At 41.3% G+C, this 27,740-nt stretch overlaps 1 protein-coding gene across 2 annotated transcripts; it reads left to right on the forward strand.

The window, feature by feature from the left end:
• On the forward strand, positions 1-27,714 carry rab11fip5a (RAB11 family interacting protein 5a (class I)). Of its 2 annotated transcripts, XM_084914071.1 has the most exons (6): positions 1-879; positions 14,573-15,084; positions 15,566-16,151; positions 19,293-21,710; positions 23,154-23,298; positions 24,707-27,714. In XM_084914071.1, exons 1-6 carry the CDS (start codon positions 503-505, stop codon positions 24,962-24,964), a joined length of 4,296 nt encoding a protein of 1,431 aa, XP_084770197.1. In that variant the 5' UTR covers positions 1-502; the 3' UTR covers positions 24,965-27,714. The 2 variants fall into 2 exon arrangements, with proteins under 2 accessions (XP_084770197.1, XP_084770198.1); XM_084914072.1 differs by lacking the exon at positions 19,293-21,710 and having other exon boundaries at positions 11-879.
• The last annotated feature ends 26 nt before the right edge of the window (positions 27,715-27,740 follow it).

Below are 27,740 nucleotides of genomic sequence, written 5' to 3' on the forward strand. Positions count from 1 at the left end.
TAAGGGCGGAGTGTTGTTGATGTGCTTGAATAATAGCTTTCACCCAGGGGATACATCGGGCCCTACGTTACAGCCCAGGCACGTGTGTGTGTGTGATTTCTCTGTGCATGCAGCCATGTGTCGAGTCGGCGCTGAACTTCCTCGTCCTGCATTAGAAGAAGGAGGATAGAGAGGCGTGACGTCGCTGGCCGCAGACAGGCCCGTGCGGCAGGGGGAGAGAGGCAGGGACGGACGCTGCTGCTGCCGCAGAGCAGACTGAAGAATCGCAGGAGCAGCCGGGGCACGAAACAACCGGCAACCACGGCAACTTTGTAGAGACGCCAGACGGCCATAATGCGGCACCGCCCGCCGACGACCCCGGAGCTGATGTGACTGTGCACAACCAGAACCGGGAGGAAGCGGCGAACACCACCACCTCCCTTCGCTCTCTCTCTTTCGGTGTGTGCGCAGCCGGTCGGTTTGTCGTTCTGTCTGTCTGGAGGGAGGAGGTGGGGGGACGGACATGTCCTCGCTAAACGTACCGGAGGACCAGAAATGGGTACCGACACACGTCCAGGTGACGGTTCTGAGAGGCAGGGGCTTACGGGGCAAGGGCAAGCACGGCACCAGCGATGTGTACACCATCATCCAGCTCGGGAAGGAGAAGTACTCGACCGGCGTGGCGGAGAAGACGACCGAGCCGGAGTGGAAGGAGGAGTGCTCGTTCGAGCTGCAGCCCGGTGTGCTGGAGAGCGGCGGGCAGAGCGGATACCCGGCTGGGAGCTGCGAGCTAATCCTGACGGTGATGCACAGGGCGCTCATTGGGCTGGACGTGTTCCTTGGGCAGGCTGTGATCCCTCTGGATAAAGTCTTTCTCGAAAGTAGATGCGTGAAAAACGAGTAAGTCCAACTGTCTCCGCTTGTAATAGTTGTGTGTGTGTTTTTAGTACGAGAACCTGCTACAGTGTGGCAAAAAAGCTGCGTGGATATGCTTTCACGTGTTGTTGTTTTATCTCATTTCCCATATCCCTTGAACCCGTCAAGGGTGTTTTTCTTGTCCAGTCCGCTTTTTGTCCCGTTTAACTCGCCACACAGTTTGTTGTTAGATACAAACACAGCTGTCAAATCTCTGGTGCTGCATCAGGGCCCTGCAGACACACCCTCCCTCCTCCCACAGACAGACCAAACTAACTCTTAGCAACCATCAGCGCACTCCCCACTGAGGCTCAAGGCTCCCCTACAACTTCTGCAAACCTCACATCCTCCACAATGTTTACATCATCAGCTGCTTGCGGTCGGTTCTTTAGAAAAGAAAAAACCCACCAACAACAACTGTTGTTTCCCCATAGCTGAGGCATAGAGTGGCGTAGAGCTGGATTAATGCTTGTCCCAAATCCAGGGATTAACCTACAGTTACATGATCCCAATAAAGCTTTATGGTATTTTTAGCAATAACATGCTGTTTCACACAAGCCCCGCCCACTACAGCAGGAAGTTTGGTGATAAATCTTTGGAGGAATCTTTTTGTTTCTTTTTCATGGTAACAGAAATCTTTTTTTGTGCATCTCTCTAATGGTGCAAACAGGAGCTTTTCTTTTCTTTTTTTGTTGATAACACCTTTCAACACCTTCAGAGAATATCGAAATGTGTGACATTTGTAGGTTGAGTAATAATGGCACATAAGCAGTTAGCTGTTAGATAAAAAGGTGGGTTTTGCACTGATGGTTCAAAGGCACTGTTAGCAAAAGACCTGACATTTACAGGAAGGTTTTGGATACCTAAACGTTTTCCTACTGCTTGCGTGTTCATGCCACTGCTCCAAAACTTGACGAGCTTCCCTTCTACTTTTCATCCACCAAACCAGGGTCAATAAAAAAGTAAGTCCAGTTGTTATATCTGACAGTAGCAATAAGTGCTACTCAGAACTGGTACATGATCTTGCCCCATCATGCTGACACCACACTAAAAGATGTTATGTTTTGTCGTGTTGGCTAACAAAATGCCACATAAAGCAGTTTTTTTAAAAAAATCTTTTAAGTGACTGCCACCTGACCTAAGTGTGCTTTCAGTCAAACAGAGCCATGAATTTGAGACGAAAGGGGAGCAAGTCTCCTCCAGTCGGCCCTGTTGGAGCTGGTCACTTGAAGGTTAGAGCCAGCCTGTGATGATGATGATGATGTGTCAGCAGTTTGGTGCTGTGGTACATTCAGTGTCTTCACGTGGGATTCAGTGAATGTTCACTGGTTATTAGCAACACCAGTAGCTTTCAAAGCTTCCAGCTTCAATTCTCGGTTTTGCTACTGAAGAGAAAATATATGCTAGAAGGTTTGCAAAAGACCCCCCAAAACAAACATTTGAACACGACGATTTACAATAGTTGACTTTGATACATAAAAAAGCTTATAATTAGACTTTTCTTCTTATTCTTCCAACACCAAAACACTATACCCAGCCAATGCGTGTATAATTTAAAGACAAGAAAGGCTACCTGCAGGCTGAAGGTATTCAGCATCTGCTCGCTCCCTGTTCTCTGAGTTTTGCTACACAATCAGAACCTGTATGTTCTGACTACCATTGCATTAAATCATGGGAAATGTTCAAACAGGAACTTAGAACAAATGGAAAAGTTTGCTCATTTTAAAAAGATACTTCCAACTACTAGCTACTACTATAAGCCTCTGGTCGTATTAGGCCTTGTAAGGTTATTACAACAACCCTTCCTGAGTGTATTGGCTTTTCATTTTGTAGGATAATGGCTATTCTCGTTCTGAGAAAAGTAGTATTTGTTTGCTGCATGTTAATGGGTTTCCTGCAGAACTTGCTGTATTTCTCAAGTGCACCAGTTTTTAAAGTTTGATTCAAACAAAAACTCGCATAAGAGCTTTGTCTAACAAATATGGAAGCTAGCGAAGTACAGATAAGCTAATAAGAGATTCACAGTACTGTGCAAAAGTCTTGAACTGCCTGTTATTTTTTATGAAATAGGTGCATTTTGAAATGTGCAAACATACATGGAAATACAGTATGTAAATCAAAAGCACAGTTTGTACAATTCTAAAAAGCTTGATAGTCAATATTTGGTATGACTTACTTTAATTCTTCAACATAGTCTGAATTCACTTAGGCAGCTTTCTTTAGGACGTTTTCAGGAATAGTTCACCAGGCTTCTGGAAGGTCTTCCAAAGCTCTTCTTTAGATTTTAGCTGCCTTTTGTTTCATTCTGTCAAGATGATCCCACACTGGAGGCCAATCCATGACTGACAGTGTCCATTGTGTGTTTTTCTATCAAGGTATGCTTTTACTGTGTTGTCCATATGATTGGAATCAATTCCATGCTTAAAAATGAAGCTGTAGCCAATCAGCTGCATTCAAAACCGATATTGCATGGTGCATTAAAATCTGACATTACTTTGTGTGTTCATATTTACATCAGTTTTTACAACGTCACAGACATCACTGACTGAGATGCAGCTTCAAACCATGACTAAGCCTCCACCGTGTTTTACAGATTGCTGTAGACACTCACTGTTGTGTCTCTCTCCTAACTCCCTTATGCATATTAATGTACTAATATTAAGATTCGTCGCTCTCTAGGACCTCTTGCCACTGCTTTTAAGCTCAGTTCTTGTGTACACTGGAATTCCTCAAACAGTAGATGGACCAACTGAAGAATATTGTTTTCAAATACTGTTCAAGATGGGTTTTCTTTTGTTTTTTAGGCTTACTACTTTTTCTTTTCACCTCCACTTGTCTAGTTTCTGTTTCAAATTGCACACCATGCTGAGATATACAAAGTTTTCAGCTAATAGCTCTTTGGGAATCACCTTGTTGGTACAAAAATACTATTTTTCTTCAAGTCAAACTGTGTTATTGTTGACATGTTTTTTGTTTTCTTTTTTTTTCTTTTTTTTTTTTTGATGTACAGTGCTGTACACGCTAGTGATCATAACTAATGAACAACTTCAGTAGATTGTGTTTTGATAGAACCCTGTTAAATGTAATAGCTACTTTTGGCAGCTCCCTCTTCACAAGGGGTCACCACAGCGGGACGCTCCGCATGCTTGATTTGGCAGAGCTTATGCCGAATGCCCTTCCGAATGCAACCCTAAAGTTCAAAACCAAATTGAACTGAACTGTTTGTCGAAACCAGAAAATAAAGTGTTACAGTGATAATGGGACAAAACAGCTCAGTTTATTAATATTCAGTTTGAGTTGACAGTTGATGCTTGACACTTAACGTACCCCTCTCCATCATTACTGTGATCTTCTGCTTTGGAGAATATTTTGTCATCAGGTTGATCATTTTATGTATCTTTCCATTTGTTGTATACATTTTCTATATTTTCCATATGTTTTTTGTAGAGAAATAATTAATATAATAAAACTGAGATTTCAGCCATATTGTGCAGCTGGCAAGTCATGTATCGAGGTTTGAATACATATGCGATCATTAAGGTGACAATATTCAAATATTTTTAAGGAAAATGAACACGAGAAAGACGAGAAGTCTAGTTTGACATACACAATGCAAAATTGGTTTCCTCAAGTGTGCTGTTTGTGTTAGTTGAGTTTTTTTTGGATGGTGATCAAATCTAGAGGGAAACATAAATGATGGCAGTAAAATCTGATAATAAAAACATGCTGAAAGTACGACTGATAGACGGCTTACATAAGGTTAGAAAGGGAACCGGTAGCTTTTCAACTCACTCAACAACCATGAAACGAGATTAAAAGTGACCTTTCCTTTTAGACTGCCATGCAATTTAATGGGAAAACACAGAATAATGCAGTGACAACAGCCTTGTAATTATTTTAGCAGAGGTTAAGAAGCAAGGTGTGCATCTGTAACTTTACAGATTTTAATAGTTAGCCCTTTGGAAGAGTTTGAAGCATCACACTGTATATTTCTACCCCCCCCCCCAGCCACCCTATTTTCTGACTTTTATTGTCTGCAGGATTCATCATTTTCCATACAGTGTACTTCTGAATCAGCATGTTCCAGTCAGTGAGTGGGAATGAGCTTTAAATTTGGATGCATTTATATTGGACTGCATGAGTTAACTCTGCTCATTTGACTTGCCTTGTGATTCTGTTAAAAATGAATCGATAAACAACTTGTAATTCAACATTAACACAGGACTTCGCTTTGAGCTGAGCCTTTTGACTTAGATGGAGTCTTACTTGATTTTTTAAAACCCAAGAATGCGAGAGGAAAAGTGTTGGTAATGAATTTAACCAAGTGTTTATCTTTAACATGAGTTGCAACCTCTGATAGGTTTAACTTAGGGTTTACCTTGAGTAGCACAATTGTTACTTCAAGGAATATGTCATTAAACAAATTAGCTACATTATTGTGTCAGTAGGTCAGAAAGGTTGCATTACTTGCTAGCTTCTGTTTCACCAGGACTGGCTAGCTTAATGCTTTAATAAAAGTGTTATACCATATTTTTGTATGAAACCAATGAGGATGCTGCCAGTTTGTCTTGTATGTATGTGTCATCAAGTGCATGTATTGGTTTAATTTCTTTAAACAAGTCAGCTAAAACAAAAAGTCCCATAGTGACAACGTTTTCAACCTTATCATGTAGCTAATGTTAGCTTAAGCTAGTTATCTATTGCTAGCTTAACAAATTAAGAAAAGCTATCAAAATCAAGTGTTTACTGGTAGTAGAGTTTCAATATTAATTGCTCAAATATTCAAAAAGGTATCAAATTTGTTGAAGGGTACAAAATGACTAAGTTGGTACTAAAACGGTGTTTAGTACCTTGACTTGTTCCTAATTCATGACAAAATCAATGGTAATGAATTTTTTTAATACATCAAATATATCTAGTAACTGGTTTAAATGAGATTTTTAACCTTTTATTTTAGTTTGAATATGCATGGCACTGAAAATATTGGAGTTTTGACTCATTGTAAGACTGCAAAAATGTTAAATCGTGAATCTATTGTGAAAGTAAATTTGCTGTTGCCTACAGTGAAAACTGAGGCAATTTCAATCAATAAGCACTCTAGGTTCGGTAACCTTTTGTAGTAACAGAGAAGCTTTACACAAGTATGTAAGAGTATTAAAAACACAGTTCATATTCATAGTTAGCAATGAAAGAAGTAAAAGAAAACATATCAAATATGTTCCTCCTTCAGTAATTTTTTTCAAGAAACAAAGATAGAAGTGGATCTTCCCTCAAAAGAGTGACCACAGCATATTTGCATTTTGCATTACTGGTGTAGAGCAGATTACTGGAAAGGTGGGCGGGCGTTCGGTGAATTCCCCTACTGGGTCTGTCAGGAAGAAGCTACAAAGGCCCTGCCAGTGCAGCATGCATAGCAGGGAACCCATGTTGTTAACAGAAAATTCATTTTGCCAGGCTTTTGCTGATTATCAGATTTGCCATATTCAGGTTTCCTTTATAATCAAGTTTCTTCCCAAGAGAATAAATGTCAGCTCTTTTATTCAGTAATTTATTTATTTATTGTTTGCTGCCTGCCAGTGATTCTTTACTGGTTCACTGCTTCTTGTTGTGCTAAGATTATATATTTAGATTTGGTGCTTTACAACTTCTTCTTTGTATCGGCTCTCTGTCACAGTTCCCTGCCCTGTTGTATATGTGTAGGAAGAAAATCTGTGATGTTGTTTCAGGCCTGAGAGCTGAACATCTATTTGCTGAGTGAGGCAGGAAGATGGTGTGTTTATTTCTGTGTGTGTGAGAGAGAGAGATGTACATCCAGAAAAATCCTCTGCTAAGAGCCAACAGACTTTCAGTAGCTACAAGCTGGAGAAAATCTAGTCTAATGGATATTAAAAGTTATATAACGGTGTGACCTGTTAAGTCACCCTAGATAATATAAATGTAGCATGGCTTTCTGGGAAAATTTTCCATGGAGATTTTTCAGACAATAATCTGTATAGATTATACAGATAGCCGAGTATGCAGGAGTCCACTGGTCGTTCGAGGGATATGTTCCTGAGTGATGGAGAGGCAGTGTGTGTCTACATCACAAAAATCTCATCAGACCATCTGGTTGTATTCAACAAAGCCAGAAAGTAAAGGAGAGGAGGCGCACATAGAGAATGACTGCTGTTTTGTTTGCCAATATTTTGTAGCAGGCCACAATTGCTAGATGAGGTTGACTTGCTTCCAGATCTAGGTCAGCTAACATTGCTGCCTTTTTGTGTACTTCTAGCTAGTCAAATAGCTAGCATGCTAATGTAAAGTTATTTTAAAGTGATGCCAGGTTAGCTCCTCTCTAGTATTAGCATTGTGCCATAGTGTGGCATATCGTATAATATCATCAGTATAGTGGTTACTAACAGTGGCAGTGAGGGGTACCTTTGGAGTTTGTATTTATAGCTAATGCTTGCTTTTTGTCAAGATTGAAGTGTAATCACTACTTTAAAACTAAAAATGCAAACATTCTTGCTTTTCCTTGATGACCAAATTACATTTGGAATCATGAGAAATCTCTTAAGTTTATTAGACTCTACGTAAGTCGATGAACAATCCACTGATTTAAATTTTTTTATGATGAAGGTAATGAGTAGTGATGTGATTAAACTAAGGTAATTTAAGGAGTTAGATAATGTGAGTTAATCTGTAGTGAATACCTCTTTGTTACTTGCAGAGCATCACTGGTGAGTTAAGTAGTCATTCAGGAGGGAAATACAGTTTATTGAAAGATGATAGGGAAAAGTTATACATGCCCGATTGCTTAAGTTTCCCATTGAGTCCCCCGTCCTGAAAGTCTTAGCTCTGTTGCCTAATTTTCTTCTCATTTGCTTCTTTCTTACTCGGTACTTAGATATTTAATGGTAGTTGTTGTACATAAACCTTGGAAAGCTGGCAGACTCGAGCGTCACATTTCGGCTGCTTTTCAGACTGAAACACTGGAACGCAGTGGTGGCAAGAATGTGGCAAACTTTGCGTTGCAAAAAATGTTCTTGGATGTCTTCTGGTGGCCTTGCATATTAGTGCCTGACTCTTGTAGATATAGCTTAAAACCTGATTACAATGTATTATTTGGCATAGCCTGCGTTAGTATTCTGTAATCTGCATTTATTTTTATTTTGCATTTTCTTTTATTGTGCATTCTTTTTTTCTGTCTGTTATTGCAGTCTATCTAGTTTTTATACAACGAGCATTCATGTCCAGGTTTATTTATCACTCATTTATCCCTAATGTGTATCTTTAAAGAATTGGGAGGGAAGTTGGTCGGTAGGTTTTTCGCTCATAGCATCCAGATGTGGAATGTGGTTTGGGTCTCACAGCCTGTCTGCTTCTTCTGCTGAGGAAGCAGGAATCCAGGGCATATTACCAGTATTACCCACAGTATTCCTGAAGGGCTTGTTGGCCTAATTCATTCAGAAAGGTGTAATGGGAAGTGTTCAGTTGGTAACTCAAATGAACAACACCACTTACATCCTTTTTTATGCACTTGGATATGATATGGAGGTGATGGTCTGCTATCATTGTTGAAGACCATTGACTGCTGTATTTTTTTCACTATATCCTTTGTTTTGGCTGTAATTGTTCATTATTTTATGAATTTTCTGCTGAATCATTTCATCATTTTGGATAAAAAGTTGACCCTTTTCTTACCTTTTTCCCCCCCAACAGAAAATCCCTGCCAACACTAGAGCTGAACATTGATGAAGATTCCTAACAGAGTATTGTTAAAAAGAAAACCTTGTGTTTTTTTGTGGGTTTTTTTGCATTACGCTGTAATATAGCAGTTTGTAGTGTGTTGGAAAGTTTGGTCAAGGTTTTTGTTTCAAAAATACTCTCATCTACTGAAGTCCTTGTGCGTTAGCATGAGCACAGCCCTCTAGAGCTGCTAGAAAAGCTGTTAGCTTCATTTCTAAATGTGACAGACTGTTCAAGAAGTGACAAAGTTTCTTCGCTTGCTTGTGTTTTCTAAAGTTGTAGTGCAAGATGCACTCTGCACTCGTGTCCCTTGAGAGTACTCTCTGAAACTGAAACCCGTCTGATGCGTCTGCTAGATAAATGCAAAAAAAAGAGAGAAGAGAGCGATATGACCTTAAATGCCAACATATTTGTTAAATCATGTGCTGCTAAGTTCCACAGCTCACACACCCTTGGCAATGGTTTCATTTCACTCTTGTGTCTGGCCCCGATACCACAGAGGCTCACAGAGGCCGACTACACACTGGATGAAACGAGTTGATAGCCTACTTGTGTTGTAATTTCAGCTCTCGTCTGCTCCGAAGGGTGATTTCTAGGGATTGACATATAGCCTGTAAGTTGAAGTCTGCAATAAGACAGCAGCTTCAGAGTGGGAACATCTTCCTGTCTGCTCTGTGGTAGATCAGGGAGATTGAGGAGATGGTGGTGTGTTGCTGGGATGGGGTGGAGTGTTGTGATTTCCTGTTTTCCCAAGATGGGGAAGCAGATATGTAGTTATGCTCTGCAGCTCTGGAATGGCATTTTCCCCTCTCTTATGACAATTAAAAGCCTGTTTAGACTTCCACAAGTTCCCAAAAACAAGAAGAACATTTTCCATCTTTATTATGTTTTCACTTAGTGCTTATAACGAAAACCGCGTTTGCACGATGGCCTTGGTGAACTATACAGTTTCTGTGTGGGATGATGCTTTTGGGAAACTGGCTCCTCTTCAGTAGCAGGCTGTGCTCTGCCTGAGTATGTGGGCTACAAAATGTAGGTTGCTGCTTTTGTCTCTCTTGCAGTTTCTGTATTTGGGCCTCTTGTGTGTTTTACTTGTTGTTCACATTTATTATTGTCAGGCTTAGTCATGCATCAGGCAAGAACAGGTGCACGTACAACGGAACTGTACGTGGCCTTTTAAGTATTTTGCAACTTCTTTATTTTTATATGACCAGTTAGAAATGTTATTTTGAGAAGACAAAGGCACAAAATGTTACCCTGTGCAAGTTTAGAGAAAGATGTACATATTTTTAATGAATTACAATCCCTGTAATGTTAGTGATGGTGGTTGTAGTACTAAGTATCCCTGAGGAAACCTTGCATAGCTTCCCTGGCCCTGTGTTTGGAATGTGAACCCCACCTCGGCTGACGTGCCAGGAGGAGGACCGATACTATTGTTGACACGTCGATGTGAAATTCGAAACCACACCTAACAGGCGTTTGAGACATAATATTAGTAACAGGAGAATGAGCCCACACAAAAATCTGTTTTGGCTCCAAACATTAAAAAGAAAAAAGACAAGTTCAGAGCTGAGGAATTGACTTTGTTGACATGTTGCTCGATAATCCCTTAACAGGATTTGTCTTAATGAAACGCGCCACTATAAATACCTTATCTGGATTAGACTAAATCAGCCTCAAACTCATCATTCAGCAAATGCAGAAACATAAGACCCAGGCTTATAGGCTGTATGTACTTGCTTCATTGGAGTGCTGCTCCCACCTACGCCTTTTTCATGTGTGTGAATGATATCTGGTTCGTTAATGAAAACAACGTGCTCAAGTGGCAGATTTCCATTGTTGCCTGATTTCTTTGAGGTATAGTTCTCTTGTTCTCGGGCCGTAAAAAGCATTCCTCTCTCCTTATACGCCGAGCTCCACCTGCTCATTAGTCGTGCCTCTTGGAGTTTGACTTTTAGAGTTGCTTTACTAATTGTTTTCAGTGACATTCTTCTTGGGTGTTACCATGTTTTCAGGGCTGAACTTGAGGTCAGAGGCAGGACGATGATGATTACATAACAGGCTGTGCAGTGAATTATATGACTTGTGTTATTTCTTCTCTGCAGCCTACTATTACGCCAGTGTTGTTGCCAGAAACGACTTTCCTGTCTCTGTTCGTCTGTAATCAAACAGAAGATGGGTTGAAGAGAACAGAGTCTGGTATTCTGATTAGATTTAGATGATTTCATGTTGGGTTTATGAGTCTGTTAGTCCTACTCCAGTCTTTTTTTTTCTCCATTATATTGTGTCTTCAATATGTCTTCAATATAATGTTACATTTTGACCAGGTGCTGCAGGATGTAGGCATTTAAAACACTTATTTACGCTTTAATTACTAACTCTAAATCTTAAATATCTTTTTTTTAAAGTCAGTTTTTCAACATTTCGGTCTAAAACTAAATCCTCTCCAGTTTTGCTTCTTGGACTGATGGAGCTTGGTAAGCTGGCAAATGCTAATTTGACTCATAAGTATGTGTTTATCTCATAGGCTAAGCATTTTTTGCCTATTGGCGTTAAGCGAAGATAACAACCCTGACTGTTGAATGTGTTATTAATGTCTTGTAGTGCTGTGCACCTTGTTCTCTAAATAGAAACAAGCCCCCCCCCCCCAACAGTTTTCATTCTTGGCCTCTGCAGCTTTTTATTAGCAGCATACATGTGCAGCATATATTTACACTCTTGGGTCATCTAAGATTTCAGCAGCAAGTAATCCAAACCACTCTGCAATCAGAATCAGAATACTTCATTAATCCCTAGGAAAATGATGTGGATTGCAGTTGCTCCAAGACAGTAACAGACAAAAGTAATTAATACAAAAGTAATACAATATGATACAGAAATTTAAGAAATAGCACTACTATATACCAGCGATGGGCAGTAAACGCGTTACTGTATTCTGATTACTTTTTTCAAGTAATGAGTAAAGTAAGGGATCACTATTGCAAAAAAGGTAATTAGATTAGTTACTTTCCCGTAAATACGCTGTGTTACTGCGTTACTAAAACCGTGATTTTTTTATTTTTTATTTTTTATTTTTTTTGCGAGTGTCTCATGACAGTGACGTAAGCGAGTGCGACGTTCATGGCAACAGCTGTGTGCAGATCAACAATGGATCATATATCAGTGCGGGAGAGAGTATGAGCGTGCAGCGTTTAAAGCGTGGAAGCACTGACCTTACTTTGAGTTTGATTCCATAAAAAGTGACAAAAACATTAGCGTCCATTAGCATTGTGCGTGGGAAGAAAACTTCTTTTTACAGCGAAAAAACCCCCTAAACTTCCGAGCAAGCACCGAGTGTGCTACCACAGAATGGGAAATTCACAGGGAAACTCGCGGATTCCTAATATCTTACCTTAGCTATGTAATATAGTGTTATTTCGGACTTTTGGGAAAAAAAAGTAGCATAAAAGCATAATTACATTATTTTATACTATCAAGCCATAACTGAATAGTGAAAATGCATTTTTGTGAATATGCAGTTTTGCTAATAGGTTTAATTTTGTCAGTTTATATTTCTTATTTTGTGTTATTTATTCCTGTTTTTAAAAGGCAAGGCAAGTTTATTTATATAGCACAATTCAACAACAAGGTGATTCAAAGTGCTTTACAGAGACATTAAAGAACAAAAACAAATAAAAAGCATGATTTAAAATTGATTAAAAAAACAGTAGATAAAATCAGAACAGTAGATAAAATCAGTAGTTAAAATTAAGTTTTGAAATTTAAGCTTAAAAGTGTGGATTTGGTGCTTTATTCAAATGCAGCTGAGAACAGGTGAGTCTTCAACCTGGATTTAAATAAACTGAGTGTTTCAGCTGATCTGAGGCTTTCTGGGAGTTTGTTCCAGATATATGGAGCATAAAAGCTGAATGCAGCTTCTCCGTGTCTGGTTCTGACTCTGGGAACTGATAAAAGACCGGATCCAGATGACCTGAGGGACCTGGAAGGTTCATCCTGGGTCAGGAGGTCACGGACGAGAATAATCCATGCTATTTTAACATTATAGCTTATACTTTAAGTATCAATTGAATTACATTCTAAACTGTACTGTACATTTATACCTACATGATGTTAGCATGACAACATGCTAAACCTGTGCCACAATGTTGCAACAATGCAGCATATTTATCAAGTGTTTGCATTGTGACCCGTGTTAATTTTCAACTTCAGTGTTTCTGCAGAGTCACAGTGGAGGTTTAGAGAAAAAAGGAAGGGATCCCGTGGGGGAGAAATAAAAAGCTTTCTGGTTTCTAAGAAGGTGAATGTGTGAGGTTCCTTTCTCATACACGAGTGGGGTAGTCCCCGTTTTCTTTCATGTTGGAGCTTTCATGTTTTGCCTTTGATTCTTAAACCTCTGTTCTTGTAACTTTCCTCAGTTGCACGTTTGAGTTTCCAGTGCACGACATTTAGATTTTCTTGTTTACTCAACAGAACAGAACATTTGTAGTTGATCATGAAGCAATTTCAACAACCTTATTAACATCCTGTTTTGTCATTTGTGCAATAAGAAGTTTCACAACCACTTAATGCAATCAGAAAATTACATGTAAGCACACTTGATTTAGTTAATGACCGTTATTTAACGTCTCAGATAAACTGTATTGAAGAATTCATTGCAGGAAATATTTCGTTTAAAAAGACTCAAATTTATATACTATATCACAACACCAGCTGTTTAAGTTGTCTGAAGATTTCAAAAGATATAAAAATAGTTGTTTACTTGACAAAGAAAGTATTTCTGTCTCTCCAAATGGAGCTTGAATATAGAGTGTGGATACCCTGCTTTATCCATATATATCTATGGATGTCTGTACTCTTTCTCAGAACAATGGTGAATGTTCACTTTGGTTACGTATTTGCCCCTCAGCTTCGTAATGCACATATGAATAAAGAGACGATGCGGTGGAGGTGTGAGGTTTATAATAATGTAGCCACCCAGTAGCACAGGAAGTGAAAAATCTATAAGCAGATACCCGTTTGAGGCCTGTTTGTTTGTCTTCCTGACAGAGCTGACAACTTCCCGTTGGCAGCATATTTATGCTAACTGGGGAATTTTTCTCACTCATTTAATTTTTTTTAAACCAGTCACTACAGATCAGATGAGACTTTCCTATAAGTCACAGTGCTGTGAACTTGGTGGCACCGTTCCACACACTTTTCAGGCCTTCATATTCATGTGGGGCGCTGAGTGTTACATCAGAAGTGAGCATTGTTTTACTTCATTGTTCTTGCTCACCGGCCCTGACGACAAAAACAAGGGGCCTCCCCCAGGGTATTGTGGTACGTCAGGACACAGCTGTTTGGTATTAGTAGGTCGCAGACACTCACACACCCTGTTACCCTGTGCGAGGACAGATTAGCCCCATTCATGATCACAATACAGTCATTCACACTGCTTCATGGCTGCACTCAGCGGCGAACTAATTGTTGATGTGATTCGTCACAAAAGCACTTTGACTTGTTGTTACTATAGTAAGAAGAGTAATCAACACCAGAACATTTCAGCTCTGCGTTTGGATTTTTATTGACAGCGAAAAAAGATGCACCTGTGCATTTTTCAATATGATGCATAATATATTTTCTCAGGAGGTTGTTCTGGATTTAGTCAGCTGTCAGATTCGTGATGAGCACCTGGAACCACAGGTGCACAAAATAGTTCCTCGCACTTTGCAGCTCTTTTCCGGGCACGCACAGAAGCCCGGTTTAAGTATCAAATAACATGAAGCTATAAAAAATAAGTCTTTGCTGATAGTCAGAACACACATACTTTAAGATGATATGAACTAGTGAAAAGCAACACATTTGAATATGCTATAATACAGCTTCTTTTCACTTCTTTTCACACGCCTTTTCACTAGAGAGTGATAGTGTTTGTGTGTTAATCATGCAAATGGAGTCTTTTCTGTTGCAGGTGGTACAGGCTCAACTCGAAGACGGGGAAGAAGGAGAAGGAACGGGGAGACATTCAAGTCACCATCCAGTTCACCCGCGACAACCTGACAGCTAGCATGTACGACCTTGTCATCAAAGATAAGGGCGCCTCCACCTTCAGCAAGCTGAAGGAGCGCATGAAAGGCAAGAGGAGATCCAGCGACGAGGACTCCTCTTCGGCCGTCCTGCCGAGTGGGTATGGCTCTTTGTACCGCATGCGCCAAAGACTTCCTAGCGACGGAGGCGGAGAGGAGGATTATGAGGACGACGAAGGGGGCGAGGTCCGGAGGAGCAAGATGAGAACTTTCTTTTTGAGGGGAAAGTTGCGAAAATCGTCCGACACTCGGTCCAGCACGTCTCTGGGCTCGGAGAGCAGCGAGTCATCGTCACGGGGTGGGAGCCTCAGTCCCACGGCCGGTATCAGCGTGGTGGTGTCCGATCTCTCCAACTCGCCCAGTAACAGCAGCAACCTGACAGCAGATAACAGCCCAGGTGAGCTTGTTGTCACTTTAGTATCAAAGTGAAATATTCTTCTTGTATGATAATGTCTAGAACATGGATTTGTTAGCTGTTGTGTTTCAATCAAAGGAACAGAAATATTTGTTAGCAAGAGTTTTCGAGGTTATTCTGTAAATGTCACATAGACTTTAAGTTAAAGTTATACATGTGGAAGTTCTATTGCTTGATAGTTGTGCTCCCTGAAATGTCATCTACACTGTTACATCACCACGAGGGAGAGCAGGGTTTAAAAAGCTGCACTACGAAGCACAGTTTCTAGAAAAGATTCTGCAATCGCGGGTAAACTTTCATTGACACCTTTGTCTGCCAGAAACACTGATCAGCTCTGTTTTGAAAGACATTGTCAGGAAAATGTCAACAAGGCTTTACCAGCTGAAGTTTAATCGAGTAAAGTCATATGTTTTCCTCTCTTCCCAATTTTCTTCCATTCCCTCCTCCTCGCCATGATTTGCAGAGCACACAGCAAACACGTCGCCCCAGTCTTCGTCTCTCAAATGCGAGTTCGGTGATGAGGCCGGTGAGATCACCATTGCAGTGCCTCAGCCCACTGTTTGCATCAACGGAAGCCATTCTTACAACGTGCAGCCCCAGGCCCCAGACTCAGGAAAACCTGCAGGTTCTTTAGGCCTGGGACTGTTGCAGAAGTCTATGCCTCTCTCCGTGTCTCTACAGAACCTCAGTCAGCAGGCCTCCATAGATCTCCCTAAAGGTGGTGTGGGAGATGGGCGCCGCTGGTCCTTTGACAAGCCTGGCGAGGAGGAAAAAGCAGCCATAGCTGCGGCTCTGGAGAAAAGCGGCCCGATGCTGGGTGAAAAAGAGGAGCGCCTGGGACAGGCTGCTCCGACAGAAGCCACGTCATGGTCCTTTGCTTCCACAGTGGAGGCGGGGGACATCCAGGGGAAAAAGCAGAGGAGGAACTTTTTCTCTCATGCGGGGAAGGGACAGAGTCAGCCCAAGGATGAGTGCGAGCGGGCCCATGCCGCAACTGATGAGAAACAAAGGGGATGGTTTGGATCAAAGGACTCGCAGAGCAAACCCAGGTGAGATACACACTGATCACAGAGAAGACGTCCGACCAGTTTAAACCTTTGGTACAAATATTATTTGAATGAAGAAGGTCAAAAGCAACCAAAAACGAAGTGCCTGCTGAGAGTTTGTACCTGCACATTTAGACTTCCAGTATCATTACTCACAGAGTGAGGTGCGTAATTGCATGTGACCCGTATACGTTTTATCTTACTTTAGCAATCATAAGGGCATCAAAGAATGTTTTTGATGTGTAAGATGATATTTTGGCAGCAGAGCAGAATGCAAATGCGTGTTTGAGTAACAGAAAGTGTTATAGCGGTGTTACCCTAGTGTTACTAGATAAAATCTTTAAAAATCTTTATTTCAAGATCAATGATCTTGAAATGAATTTTTAAATGAATCTCTGCACAAAATTTTCTCTAGCCTCTCTAGTGCAGGTTGCCAGATACAGCCAGTGAGTACAGGCCACTGCCACCAGACATGGCAACCAAGCTACGACAGAGGCTAGCAGTGACAGGTTTTGACAAACAGAGCAGCAGTGAAACAGACTTCCTTCCTGGCTCTAAATTAGCACTCAATTTCCTGTGGAGCACCTCATTTGGCGTGACATTGCACGATATCTGTTGTCTACCACTATTTGCTTAAACCGATGACGCTCACAGTGCAGCAAAAGCGTAACTTAAACCCATTCTCAGGAGGGTTAAATGACGGCGTAGATGTTTACTTCCTGTGCACCAGCATCACAGCTAGAAGTTGCTTCCAGCTTTGCACATATCCCTCCTGGTTTCAGTCTCTGGTTACAGCAGGTATCTGCAGTGCAGATGGAGGAGGGGAGCTGCTCTTGTGAAATTAGCTCTGTCAACTTTCAGCCTTGTACACGCTGTAATATGCTTCAGTAATAATGTTCATTTCATTGGAAAGATGATGATGTGAGCTGGGAAAAAGAAATCATTCTCCTATTACAGGTTGTGTGTGTGTGTGTGTGTGTGTGTGTGTGTGTGTGTGTGTGTGTGTGTGTGTGTGTGTGTGTGTGTGTGTGTGTGTGTGTGTGTGTGTGTGTGTGTGTGTGTGTGTGTGTGTGTGTGTGTGTGTGTGGGCAGGGAGAAGAAAACCCCGTCTTATTTTATATCCACTTCTAACACAAGTGCATATTTAAGTGGGTAATTTATTTTGGGGGTGTCACAGGCCTTACTGCACTTTCTGCACTGCTGTCGGTGGTAAATAGTAGTAAATACATTATTAATCTTTCATTCAGGTCTTCCAAAACTCATGATTTTAATTTTTTTTAAATCAATTTACTTAACCAAGGTGGGGGGAAAAAAAGAAGTCGATGTTGTAATATTTTCATACACCGAGTGTAAACAAAATATTGGCCAGATAAGCACCTGCTTGTAGAAGTAAGGGGTCAGCTATTCTGGACCATAGTACACACACGGCCTTTCTGCTGCCTCTGTAACTATACATTTTCACACCCACATACTTTTAGATACTGGAGTTGAGAAAGTTGCCAAGTTGGTGCAGTTAGCGCTAAGCAATGACTACGCCTAGTTGCGTCAACTTTTCTCGCAAATTATTACATGAAGGGCCAACGAAAACAGAGAAGAGACGGCCATTAATGTTTTAGATGCAAAGTGTTTTGGATGGAAGACGTGAAGACACGTAAATGCATATGACTGATGTCAACAATTAAAAAGTAATATCTGTTTTTTAATTCAACTTTTTCAATTAAAGTCTTCAATGAAGTGTACCTGGAACTGAAGGTCTTACATACCGTATTTTTCGGACCATAAGGCCCACCGGATTATAAGGCGCACTGTCGATGGACGGGTCTGTTTTCATACATACGGCACACCGGATTATAAGGCGCATTAAATGCCTTATAATTTTTTATCATTTTTGCTATGTAACTTTGCACTGTCCACTGCTGTAACAAAACAAATTTCCCACGTGTGGGACTAATAAAGGTTATCTTATCTTACATTAATGACTAACCTATCTCAGTCGTTCTCCTGACTGAAGTTTGGTCCATTTACAGCATCTTTCCATGCGATTGCATTTGTCAAAAACACTTGGGAGCTTTTGTCGAGTGGAAAAAAGTTAGCGTTCATCCTCCAGTGTTTGTGTTATGCTAAAATAGCTGTGTCTCTAGTGATCACGTAGCACAGCATTATATACCAGCTAGCCCAACTTCAGTAACCCCACAAACATCACTGCTGTGTAGTTTTCTATCTTTATTTATGTTGCAAGTGATAGCAGAGCAGAGCAGAGTGGTAGTTTTAATTCTTTTCCAGAAATCTCTCAGTCAGAAAATGGTATATCATGTTTAGGTAAGCGAACATTCTGCTAACATTCTGCTAACTTCTAACTCTGTTAAATGTAATAAATCCTGTTTTCATGGATGCCTGGATGTTAAACTTAATTGTTACACCTGGTAAAGCAGCAACGCTGATCGTTTTATTAAAGATGAAAGAATTTAGACAATTTTAACTCTCGGTGTGCCTCAGTGTTTGTTTGACTATAGGACCCAGATTACTCCGCGAGGCTGCTGACTATGGTAGCCGTAATGCTCCGACAATCCATCAAGCGGTGTGGCTTGGTAGCTTACCATACATAAGGCGCACTGACGATTTTTGAGAAAATTAAAGGATTTTAAGTGCACCTTATAGTGCGGAAAATACGGTAACAAACATGCTTTTTTAAAGGTTTTTATAGATTTTTATAGTAGATGATTACAGCAGTTGGACGTTCCCAATATGATTCTCTCGATTTCTTAATACTATCATGCACTGTTAGAGGTTGTGATTACCAACCTCTTTGCAACTCTACTTCTAGAATACTATTTTTAAAGAGAGTCATGTTTTTTTCATGTTTTTGTTTTTTGACATTATGTTTGCTTTGCTGCAGCTTTTTAATGTGTGTTGCTGGCATCAAATTGTGTGTGCAAAGTCTTCCACTTCAGTTTATACACTAATTAGTAATGGTTTTAAAGAATAAAGGGGACTACAGCTTCAACTGATTTGATCCATGTGAGCACTCTGTAAAAGTATGTTCTTTAAATCGTGATTTGAGACAGTAAAGCCCTCTTCAGGGTGCGGTTATTCTGTGTGAATGATCCAAACTAATCAAGAGGACTGTGTGCCTTCCTTTCACAGCCTGGTGGTCTCACCTAAATTAGAACCCAGCACTGATCCCCACTTACCACCTCTTCCACCTAGTCACCACCCTTTGGGTCCCCTTGTAGAGCATACCTCCATGGTTCCAAACCTGCACCATACTAACCCTTTCTGCCACTCACCGACTTCACCACCCCCTATATCACAATCCAACCCTTTCTTTTCTCTAATCCAGCACAACCCTTTCTATGAAGACATGATAACCACTCAGCAACTTAAACCTACACCGCCTCCTCTGCCCTATCTTTCCAGTTCCCGGCCCCCTATAGCTCAACTCTTTCCACAGCCGAGTAACTCTAACTCTGTCCTCACCCACGGCAACTCAGCTGCCGAGGAATCCATCACTGATGCTGATGCAAGCAGCACAGAGGTCACCAAAGCTGGGATGAGAGGACTTCCTCTAACTCTCGTGGAAGGAAAGAAACCGTTACTCAAGAAGTCATCCAACCCTTTTATGTCTGTTAGCAGTGTGGAACCGGATTCAGAGTGGGACGAATCCTTTGAAGCATTTGCAGCTGGCAGGCTGCAGTCTCCTGAGGATCTCTCCACAGGCTGCAAAACGCAGCAAAAACCACCCAGCGAACACTGCAATAATAAAGCCGATCGAAACACAAATGTGACTGATGCACTGCATTATCATCAGCTCGTCAGCCAAGTGACCAACACTAACATGCATTACCTTAACACTTTCCCACAATTCCTTGAAACAATCCCAGAACACAGAAGTTTTGAGCACAATGATGTAACTTTAAATACTTCCACTAACTCTCTGAAACTGAACACTTGCTCTGAAACTAATCAGGACACCAGCGCTACCAGTGAAATACCCGACACGAACATGAGTCGAGCTCCTTGCCGCACCCCGTTTGTACAACTCAGCAGCAGCTCTCCAGATCCTAGTTCTTCAGGTCTCGGCAGTTCAGCAGAAGAGGATTTTCTGTCATGTGTTTCCTCTTATTCTGATAAAGTCTCTGCATCCTCATTTGAAGACACTGAAAGCAACATCTTTGGGTCAACGGATGTAAAAAATAAAATGGGCTCAGAATCTGAAGATGACACTACTTACAGGTCAAATGATCTATCTTTAGTTGATGTTGTTCAGCAAACTGTTATTGAGCCTAAGGATAGCGGAAAGGTAGACTTGAGTGGTTCAGCAGGGTCTTTGGCACCACAGTCCACAGTACTGGGGCATCCACATCCATCAATCACAAAGGAGATAGGAACTGATGGTGCAGATGCTGAAACGCGTAACAATTCTAATATTGTATACCCTGACTTGTTGCCTGAACTCTCTAAACCACAACTAAAGTCTATCATCTTTTCACAGTCAGATGTAGGGCAAGAAAGAAACATAAATGATTTAAAGGTCTCTATAGAGGATTTTTCTAAAGATTTAAATGATGGCTCTAAAGACGATAATATAAAAGTGAGGAATCCTGCAACTCCAGATCAAGAAAGATCCTCCACACTACCATCATTACACATCACAACCTCCTCCCCTGATGTCAAGCAGGCTTCATTGGTTGAACCCTTTGAGAGGGCTCATTTAGCAGGCCAGGATGTTAGCCCCAATTCTCATGTGCCATTTAGCAGCCTTGGTGATTTACTCAACATCAGTCAGATTGCAAACAGTCCTAGCCAAGACTTTGATGACACTCAGTTGCACAGACGGATATCTGATCAGAGCTCCAGCAGCTTTCTCCAAAGTCTGAATGTCAGTATTGATTCGCAGGATTACCAAACCTGCGTGTCTCACTCTTCCTCCAAAAGTTCCAGCGTCTCTGAGCCAAATGAGACAATGCAGTTGAAGGATGTTAAAACAACTGCAGATGCTGCTTTGGGCTTAATGGATTCTACAAATGCATCCAAGTTATCTAATGGGGAAATCGGGGAAACTGACAAATCTGAAGCATCTCTCCAAGCTGCTCAGGACAAGACGATGACTCTTGAGCCAACCTTCCCAATAGGAGACTTGCAATCATTCCCTGCAGCACAGCCGGACTCTTTTATGAGCTGTAATCTGAAGAGTGCTGGTGAGGTCTCGGATGCTACGTCCTCGATATGCGCTCCTACACAGAATGTTACACTACACCGCTCCCAGTCTGAGGGCACACTGGCAACTCCCTTCGACGAGCTCCTCCTACCCTCTTTTGGTAGTGATCCTGGCGGGGTACAGGGTTCCACCTCGTCTCAGCCAGGCCCCGACCTTCCCTCTCTGATTTCCTTTGCTCCTTCTCTTGCTCCTGAAAGTATTTGCTCCCCTGTAGCGCTTTCTACCTTCTCTCCCTTTGCCAACGCTTCAGCGAGGTTACCGCCCAGCTCAACGCAAGCCACAGCGCCAATGCCACTGCAACAGGAGGCAGAGCAGCAGCAGCAGGCAGCCAGTCAGCAGAACAGGTGAGGTTGCACATGCTCAGTGCTTAGTGACGAGGTGAAGAGGAAGGACTACTTGCAGAAATTTCTATCCTGTCATCTCTTTGGTCTCCTTCTGGCACTCTGCTTCTGCCTGCTTTTCTTCTGTGCCAACTGCACATCCTGTCTCATCCTTGTGGTGTGATCTTCCCTTTTTTCTTCACTTTGTTAAAACACACACACAACAACATTGGTGTTAACAGAACTCTTCTGTAGGTGTCTTTCATGTGTCCTGGCTGTGGTAACGGGAGGGGAAAAAAAGCCTCAGGCCAATTAGCAGTTATTATTTTGCCCCATTTCCTACCACACACCTCCAACTCCCTTTCGAATACACACACTCACACGCACAACGCACACAAACACTCACATACCTCCCCTTTCCCCACAGGGCCAGCTAGAGTTCTCACACAGCCATCCTCATTTGCCAAAATCTCAACCAAAAAACAGGCTTTTTTTTTGCAAGACACAAAAGGTGTTGTTTTGTCACTGGTAGCATTTCCTTTCCACCTCTGGGTATTAACATATTTAATACAATTCTACATGATTGATTGCACCGGTGCATCCAATTAAGTCTCTTGGTTTTTAAAGTCTTTTCAATTTTCACCATTACTTCTTTTAATAAGACATCTTACACCTGTCTAACCTCCTCTGGTCTTAATCACTTAAAGCAAGGAGTCCTTAAGCACCTGATGTCACCCTGGAGGTCCACAGGCCAATCTGTTGCGTTCAAATAACAGCTTAACCTGCAATACCTGGAATAAAGAAACATTTGTTGCTGATTGAGAGTATGAAAGTTCAGCAAGTCGACTCAGATTTCCTATGAATGTAGGTCAACTGTAGAGTTTCAGAAGATCCTTTAAGCTGACTCAAATAGAGGGCTAGTTTTTGGCTGTTTGTTGCCCTTCATGCAAGTCAGTGTAACAAAGCAGCAAGACGGTTTTCTTGTCTCTGTTCGTTACAGTAAGGTTTTGGTGATTTTCAGAAAGGGTCAATAAAGGGTCACTTGTGGCCCTAGTAAAATGCACTATTGTCAGCCTATAGCTCCTCACGGCCACCATGTGGCTGACGTGAGTCCTTTTTTTTAAGCTACGGACTGATTGGGTTTCTTACATTAGTTTATTAAGAAGATGTTTGGGGCTGAAGTGCTAGAATCCAGTATTACACTTATATTGTAGAATCCTGGGTTATTATTAATGTAGCTGCGATCGTCATTTCACATGCAGAAATAGTCCTGATGTATATTGTTGAAGCATAGTTTTTTTTTTTTTTTAAGTTAAATATATCCAAGAGTTGTGGAACTCCAGTATGGCAACCGGGTTTTTCACCTGACCTCAACTGAAAAAAAACTTCATATAAAATGTAAGAGTCAGAGAGCGGTGTTGTATCAAGTGTGGTGGTGTAACTGTGTGTATGTCTTGTCACATCCAGCCCCCACCCAGTGAAGCCCCTGCCCACTGCCATGCAGGCTGAGGAGAAGCGGTCAGTGCTGGCCACAGGCCTGGAGAAGCTAAAATCCACCATCCACCACGGAAGGAGCAGCCAGCTGACGGAGCAGGAGGGCGAAAGGAAGAAGGTACAGTGTTTGAAAAAAATCTAAGATAGGATAAAGAATGTCAATTGAAATAAACTACTAACATAAAATAAAATAGCTTACGTTATAAGAATTGTACCTTGTAGTAACAGAAGATTTTATAAGAGTTCTGAACTCTCCCAGCGAGACAAACGCATTCAGCTTTAGTGTCCTCTGAAAGTTATTCCATGAACACAGTGCAAAATAAGAGGACCAGGTCCTACTACCTTAAAAACACATAACAACAAAAAACTCAGTGCCCTAATGAGGAGATGTATAAAGTAGTGAAGATCATAGTAGCTTTTTGTAATGTTAAGAAAATAAAGAGATAAAAAGGGGGGTGCTTATCCAGTACGGATTTGTTAATATAGTTATACCAGTGACGTTGTCTAGACCATAAAATACATGGGAATGTGTACTGGACAATGAATTTGATATGAAATACAAATAACTGTGATACACGAAGTCTAGAACAAATAATATAATCATAATAATGAAAACTTTTAAAAACATATTATGTCCGAGTGTTTTCCTGAGTGCTAAATTTAAAAAAAGGCCCTATTCTGATAATAGAAAAACCAGTGTGTACACAATATGATGTTAAAGAAAAGTCTATCATCCAGCAAGACACATGTGTATTTGTAGGATTTTTACACTAAGTCTTCTCCTAGCGTATGAATACCGAGATTATTTGAGATCTGGGATATTTCATTAGTCTGTCCATCTATTTTTTTTCCCCACTAATCCAGTTTAAGGTTGGGAGACGGGGGTAGGGGTGGAGCGTCTATGAAAAGGGCTAACAGACAGAAAAAAGGCATTCATGCTCCCATTCACATTTACAGGCAGCTTAGAATAACCAGGATGTCTTTGGAGTGTGGGAGGAAGCCCTAGCACTCAGAGAAAAACCTCAAGGAGAACCTGAACACGGAAGCGCCCCAACCAATAAGTGGATTCAAACGCAGGACCTTCTTGCTGTGAGGCAGTATAGTCCTAGCCACTGTCGAGATCTGGGAGTGAACAGCATAGGTTTTGTTTCCTTAGTATTAAGAAGCAACTTCAAACCAGGCAATGATGGCTGCAGCAGTTCAAAAGCAGTCTGGATCTCCTAAATGGCCTGACTTAGAGGAGAGCTAACTGAGTAGGGTATTATATCATCTGTGTAAAGGTGCAGTTCAGGAACAGGAATGTCCTTCGCAATATTCTTTATTGGGCAGGGCCTGTTTCTCAAGGGCCTGTAGTTGAACCTTGAGAAACTTGTTTTGAGATCTCCAGGAAGCTTGACTTCCTTTCTACAAGGTAGCTAGGTAACTCCTGAATCTCATTCTGTAATGAGTGCAATGAAAAGACACAAGGCTGTACCTGTTAAATTAATATTTCTATCTTGTCCTTTTTTTTTTCTTTTTGTCTTAAGTCACTGACAGAAGGAGCGGGGTCATACTACCACCTGACCCACAGCGAACTGGTCAACCTGCTGGTGCAACGCGAGGCGGAGCTGGAGAGGCAGAAGGCGGAGTATGAACGTCAGAAACTTTTGCTGGCCAAGCGGGAGACGGAGCTGAAGAAACTGAAGCCGCAGGTCAAAGATTTGGAGGACTACATTGACACACTGCTGGTGCGCATCATGGAGCAGAAGCCCACCCTCCTGCAAGTGCGCTCCAAATTCAAGTGACGAATTCAGGCGGGGGGTAGAGGGTTTGCAGTTCACGTTGCATCTGTTCACTCTAACCTCCACAACAGCTCTTTAGTCTTTTCACTGCTATGCTGTCTTTTTTGATACAAATATTTAGGCACTGAGAGATGTCGAGGCGACGTTTTCCAGCTGGCATGCTTTACTGTACTGAAACACGTCCTCGGTGAAGGGTTTGGTCTGAGTGGTTTTATGAATGTAGCGCGCGCGTCCTCAGGTTGTTTTCAGGTTCACAAAGCCAGATGGTGGGTTTAAAAAACCCAGATGCTTCAATTTTGGGATCTTGATTGTAAAAACAATTAATTTTCCTTCTCACCTCACCTGTCACTTCTATCACCTTATCACAAAAGAGAGAAAATTGTAGGGATTCAGTCCACATGACGTTTATCCGACAATATCCTCACTCGAGATGAAACAACGCCAACACTTCCTCATGAGTGTTGCAGCTTTGTAGCTTGAGCAGAGCAACCTGAAGAGACATACTGGTGGTTTTGCATATTTAGTCCATCAGTTGTTGGCCTTTTTGCAGCATACAGTCAAGTGGTAGATTGATTCCCCTCTTTCAAGGCAGACATTGTTTCAGCTATTTTTGGCATGAAAATCAAAGACGCATGAAGCCTCTCAAGACACGATCGATCAGGGTGAGCATTTTGTTGTCTTGTTACATGTCATAGTAGCTCATTAACAGAAAATGTCGCCATTTTATGGAGTGCAATGAGATGTTGCTAGCTCAATTGCCAGTTCAAAAGCCAAAAATGACATAAAGAGACTAAAAATCCTGACATTTGAAGGAAAACTACATTGAGTATTTGCAGCAGTATCTCCTGTTGTGTGTTGAGCAGTTCACTGGGCAATCCCCTAACCTAGTTTCTCCTGCATTGTCTGGAGTTCATGTGTAAAACTTGTGAAAGTTTATGTTGGATTTGGCTTTTTGAGCCCTGTGTATAGCGTCAGAATGAAGCGCCAACAGCAGCCGCTGCAGTACGCAATGGAAACACCGCTAACAAATAACAAAGGCACCATAACATTTCCTCCAACAGAGGGAAAGTTTCAAGTCTCTGCAAGTTGAGACCTGATTGAAATGATCTCAAAAGTCTGGCTATCTGGAAGGAAGGAAGAAATCCTCAAATAGAAATCATGCAAAGTGAACTAAGAAGGCAAATTCATGATAAAAATGTGCAAAACCACTGATATGTTTCTTTTGGTATGGCTTTCTGCAACGTTTGAGTTGTGCCACTATTTCCAGAGTGTGTGTCTGTGCGTGTGCGTCTGCGTGTGTGTGTGTGTGTTTGGTTTTGGATTAAGACTCTACTAATGTTCCCTGATAAGTACCGAGTGCTCTGACTCGTTTTTGAAACTACAAACCAAATGAGCAGATTTCAGCCTTTGTCACGTGGACATTACTGGGAACTGATTGTAGCCTTTGAATGTTCAAAAGTGTTCTTAGCCAGCAAGTGAATGGTGTTTTCTTCTTTTTCTTTCACCCATTTATTTGCTTGTTCCGTCCTCTTTTTTTTCCTCTTTTCTTCTCTCTGTTCTTTGGGCATGTTATGCTCAGCCACATAAGCTAACTGATTCTAGCATGGGTCAAGGTGTTATCAGGTGAAGACAGTATCACTCAGTATCCAGTCAGTATCAGGATCAGCCATCCCAGCTATTTGATCTCATGCTTCTGCCTTCCCACATGTGCGTTCTCGACACCACGTTAAGAAGAAGATGCCTGCAACATGCTGGTACTTGACTTCCCTCCCTCAGTGTCTTGGGTGTCACATATGCTTCTGCTCAAGCACACATATCGCTACAGCTTTCAGGTGTTACAAAGGGATATATACCGCGTTCTACAGCATATATGCCGTATTGAAATGCCAAATGCTGCCTTATTTTTGTTTTTTGGTGTTCATTGAGAATCGAGCACTTCGTTTGAACTTGTCGGGGCCCGAGGCAGGTTTTGAGAAAGAAAAGCCATCTGTTCACTGATATTTTTCTGTTCTCTCTGTTTTTTTAAACTCTTCTAATGCTTTGTTTTGATATTGTTTAGGTCACTGCTGCACAAAAGTACAATGTATGCATAACAATAGAAAATGAGTAGAAACAGTGATTTCCTGTGAAATGCCAAAAATATAGTGTGTACATATTTATTTAAAAAGAAGCCTTGAAACTTAATCTATGGAGCAGAGTGATACACCATAAAGTATTCTGATATGATGCCACTTTTAACAGCATTTGTGGATGTTCTTGCACTACTTAACTGTCAGAATAAAACTGTACCTGTCTGTCTGATATCGGTATAGTTAGATCTTCTTTACACCGTACTGCACTTTCTAATCGCTCCGTGATTTAAGCACTCGGCCTACTTTTAACGTCACGACAGATAACTAGCCAGTGAGCTCAAAGCATACACGAGCATACACAAGCATCCGGACCTATCCCGTCGTCTCAGTCCTGCTGTGCGATTGCGAAATCGAGTTGCATAGATGACTGTAGAGACTGCACATTACGTGTGACTCAGCACATCCTCTTTCACGTCTTCCATTTTACAGAGGTTTTGTTTTGTTTTTTGTTTTTTTTGCATTTCAGTTTAAACTGATTGTATTTTTCTCCTCAACTGTGTAGCTGGTGGAATGTGCTTGAGGTAGTATGTAAGATTGGAAAGTTTACAATCCGTGATGCAATTCTGTTTCACAAATTTTGTATATTTAATAAAGAATATTTTGTGTTTCTTGCTCACCGTATGTTTTCTGGTAATTATTTCTTTCCA

The sequence above is a fragment of the Perissodus microlepis genome, chromosome 19 (genome assembly GCF_051167445.1).
Source record: "Perissodus microlepis isolate ML-2025 ecotype Zambia chromosome 19, ASM5116744v1, whole genome shotgun sequence".
Taxonomy (NCBI): domain Eukaryota; kingdom Metazoa; phylum Chordata; class Actinopteri; order Cichliformes; family Cichlidae; genus Perissodus; species Perissodus microlepis.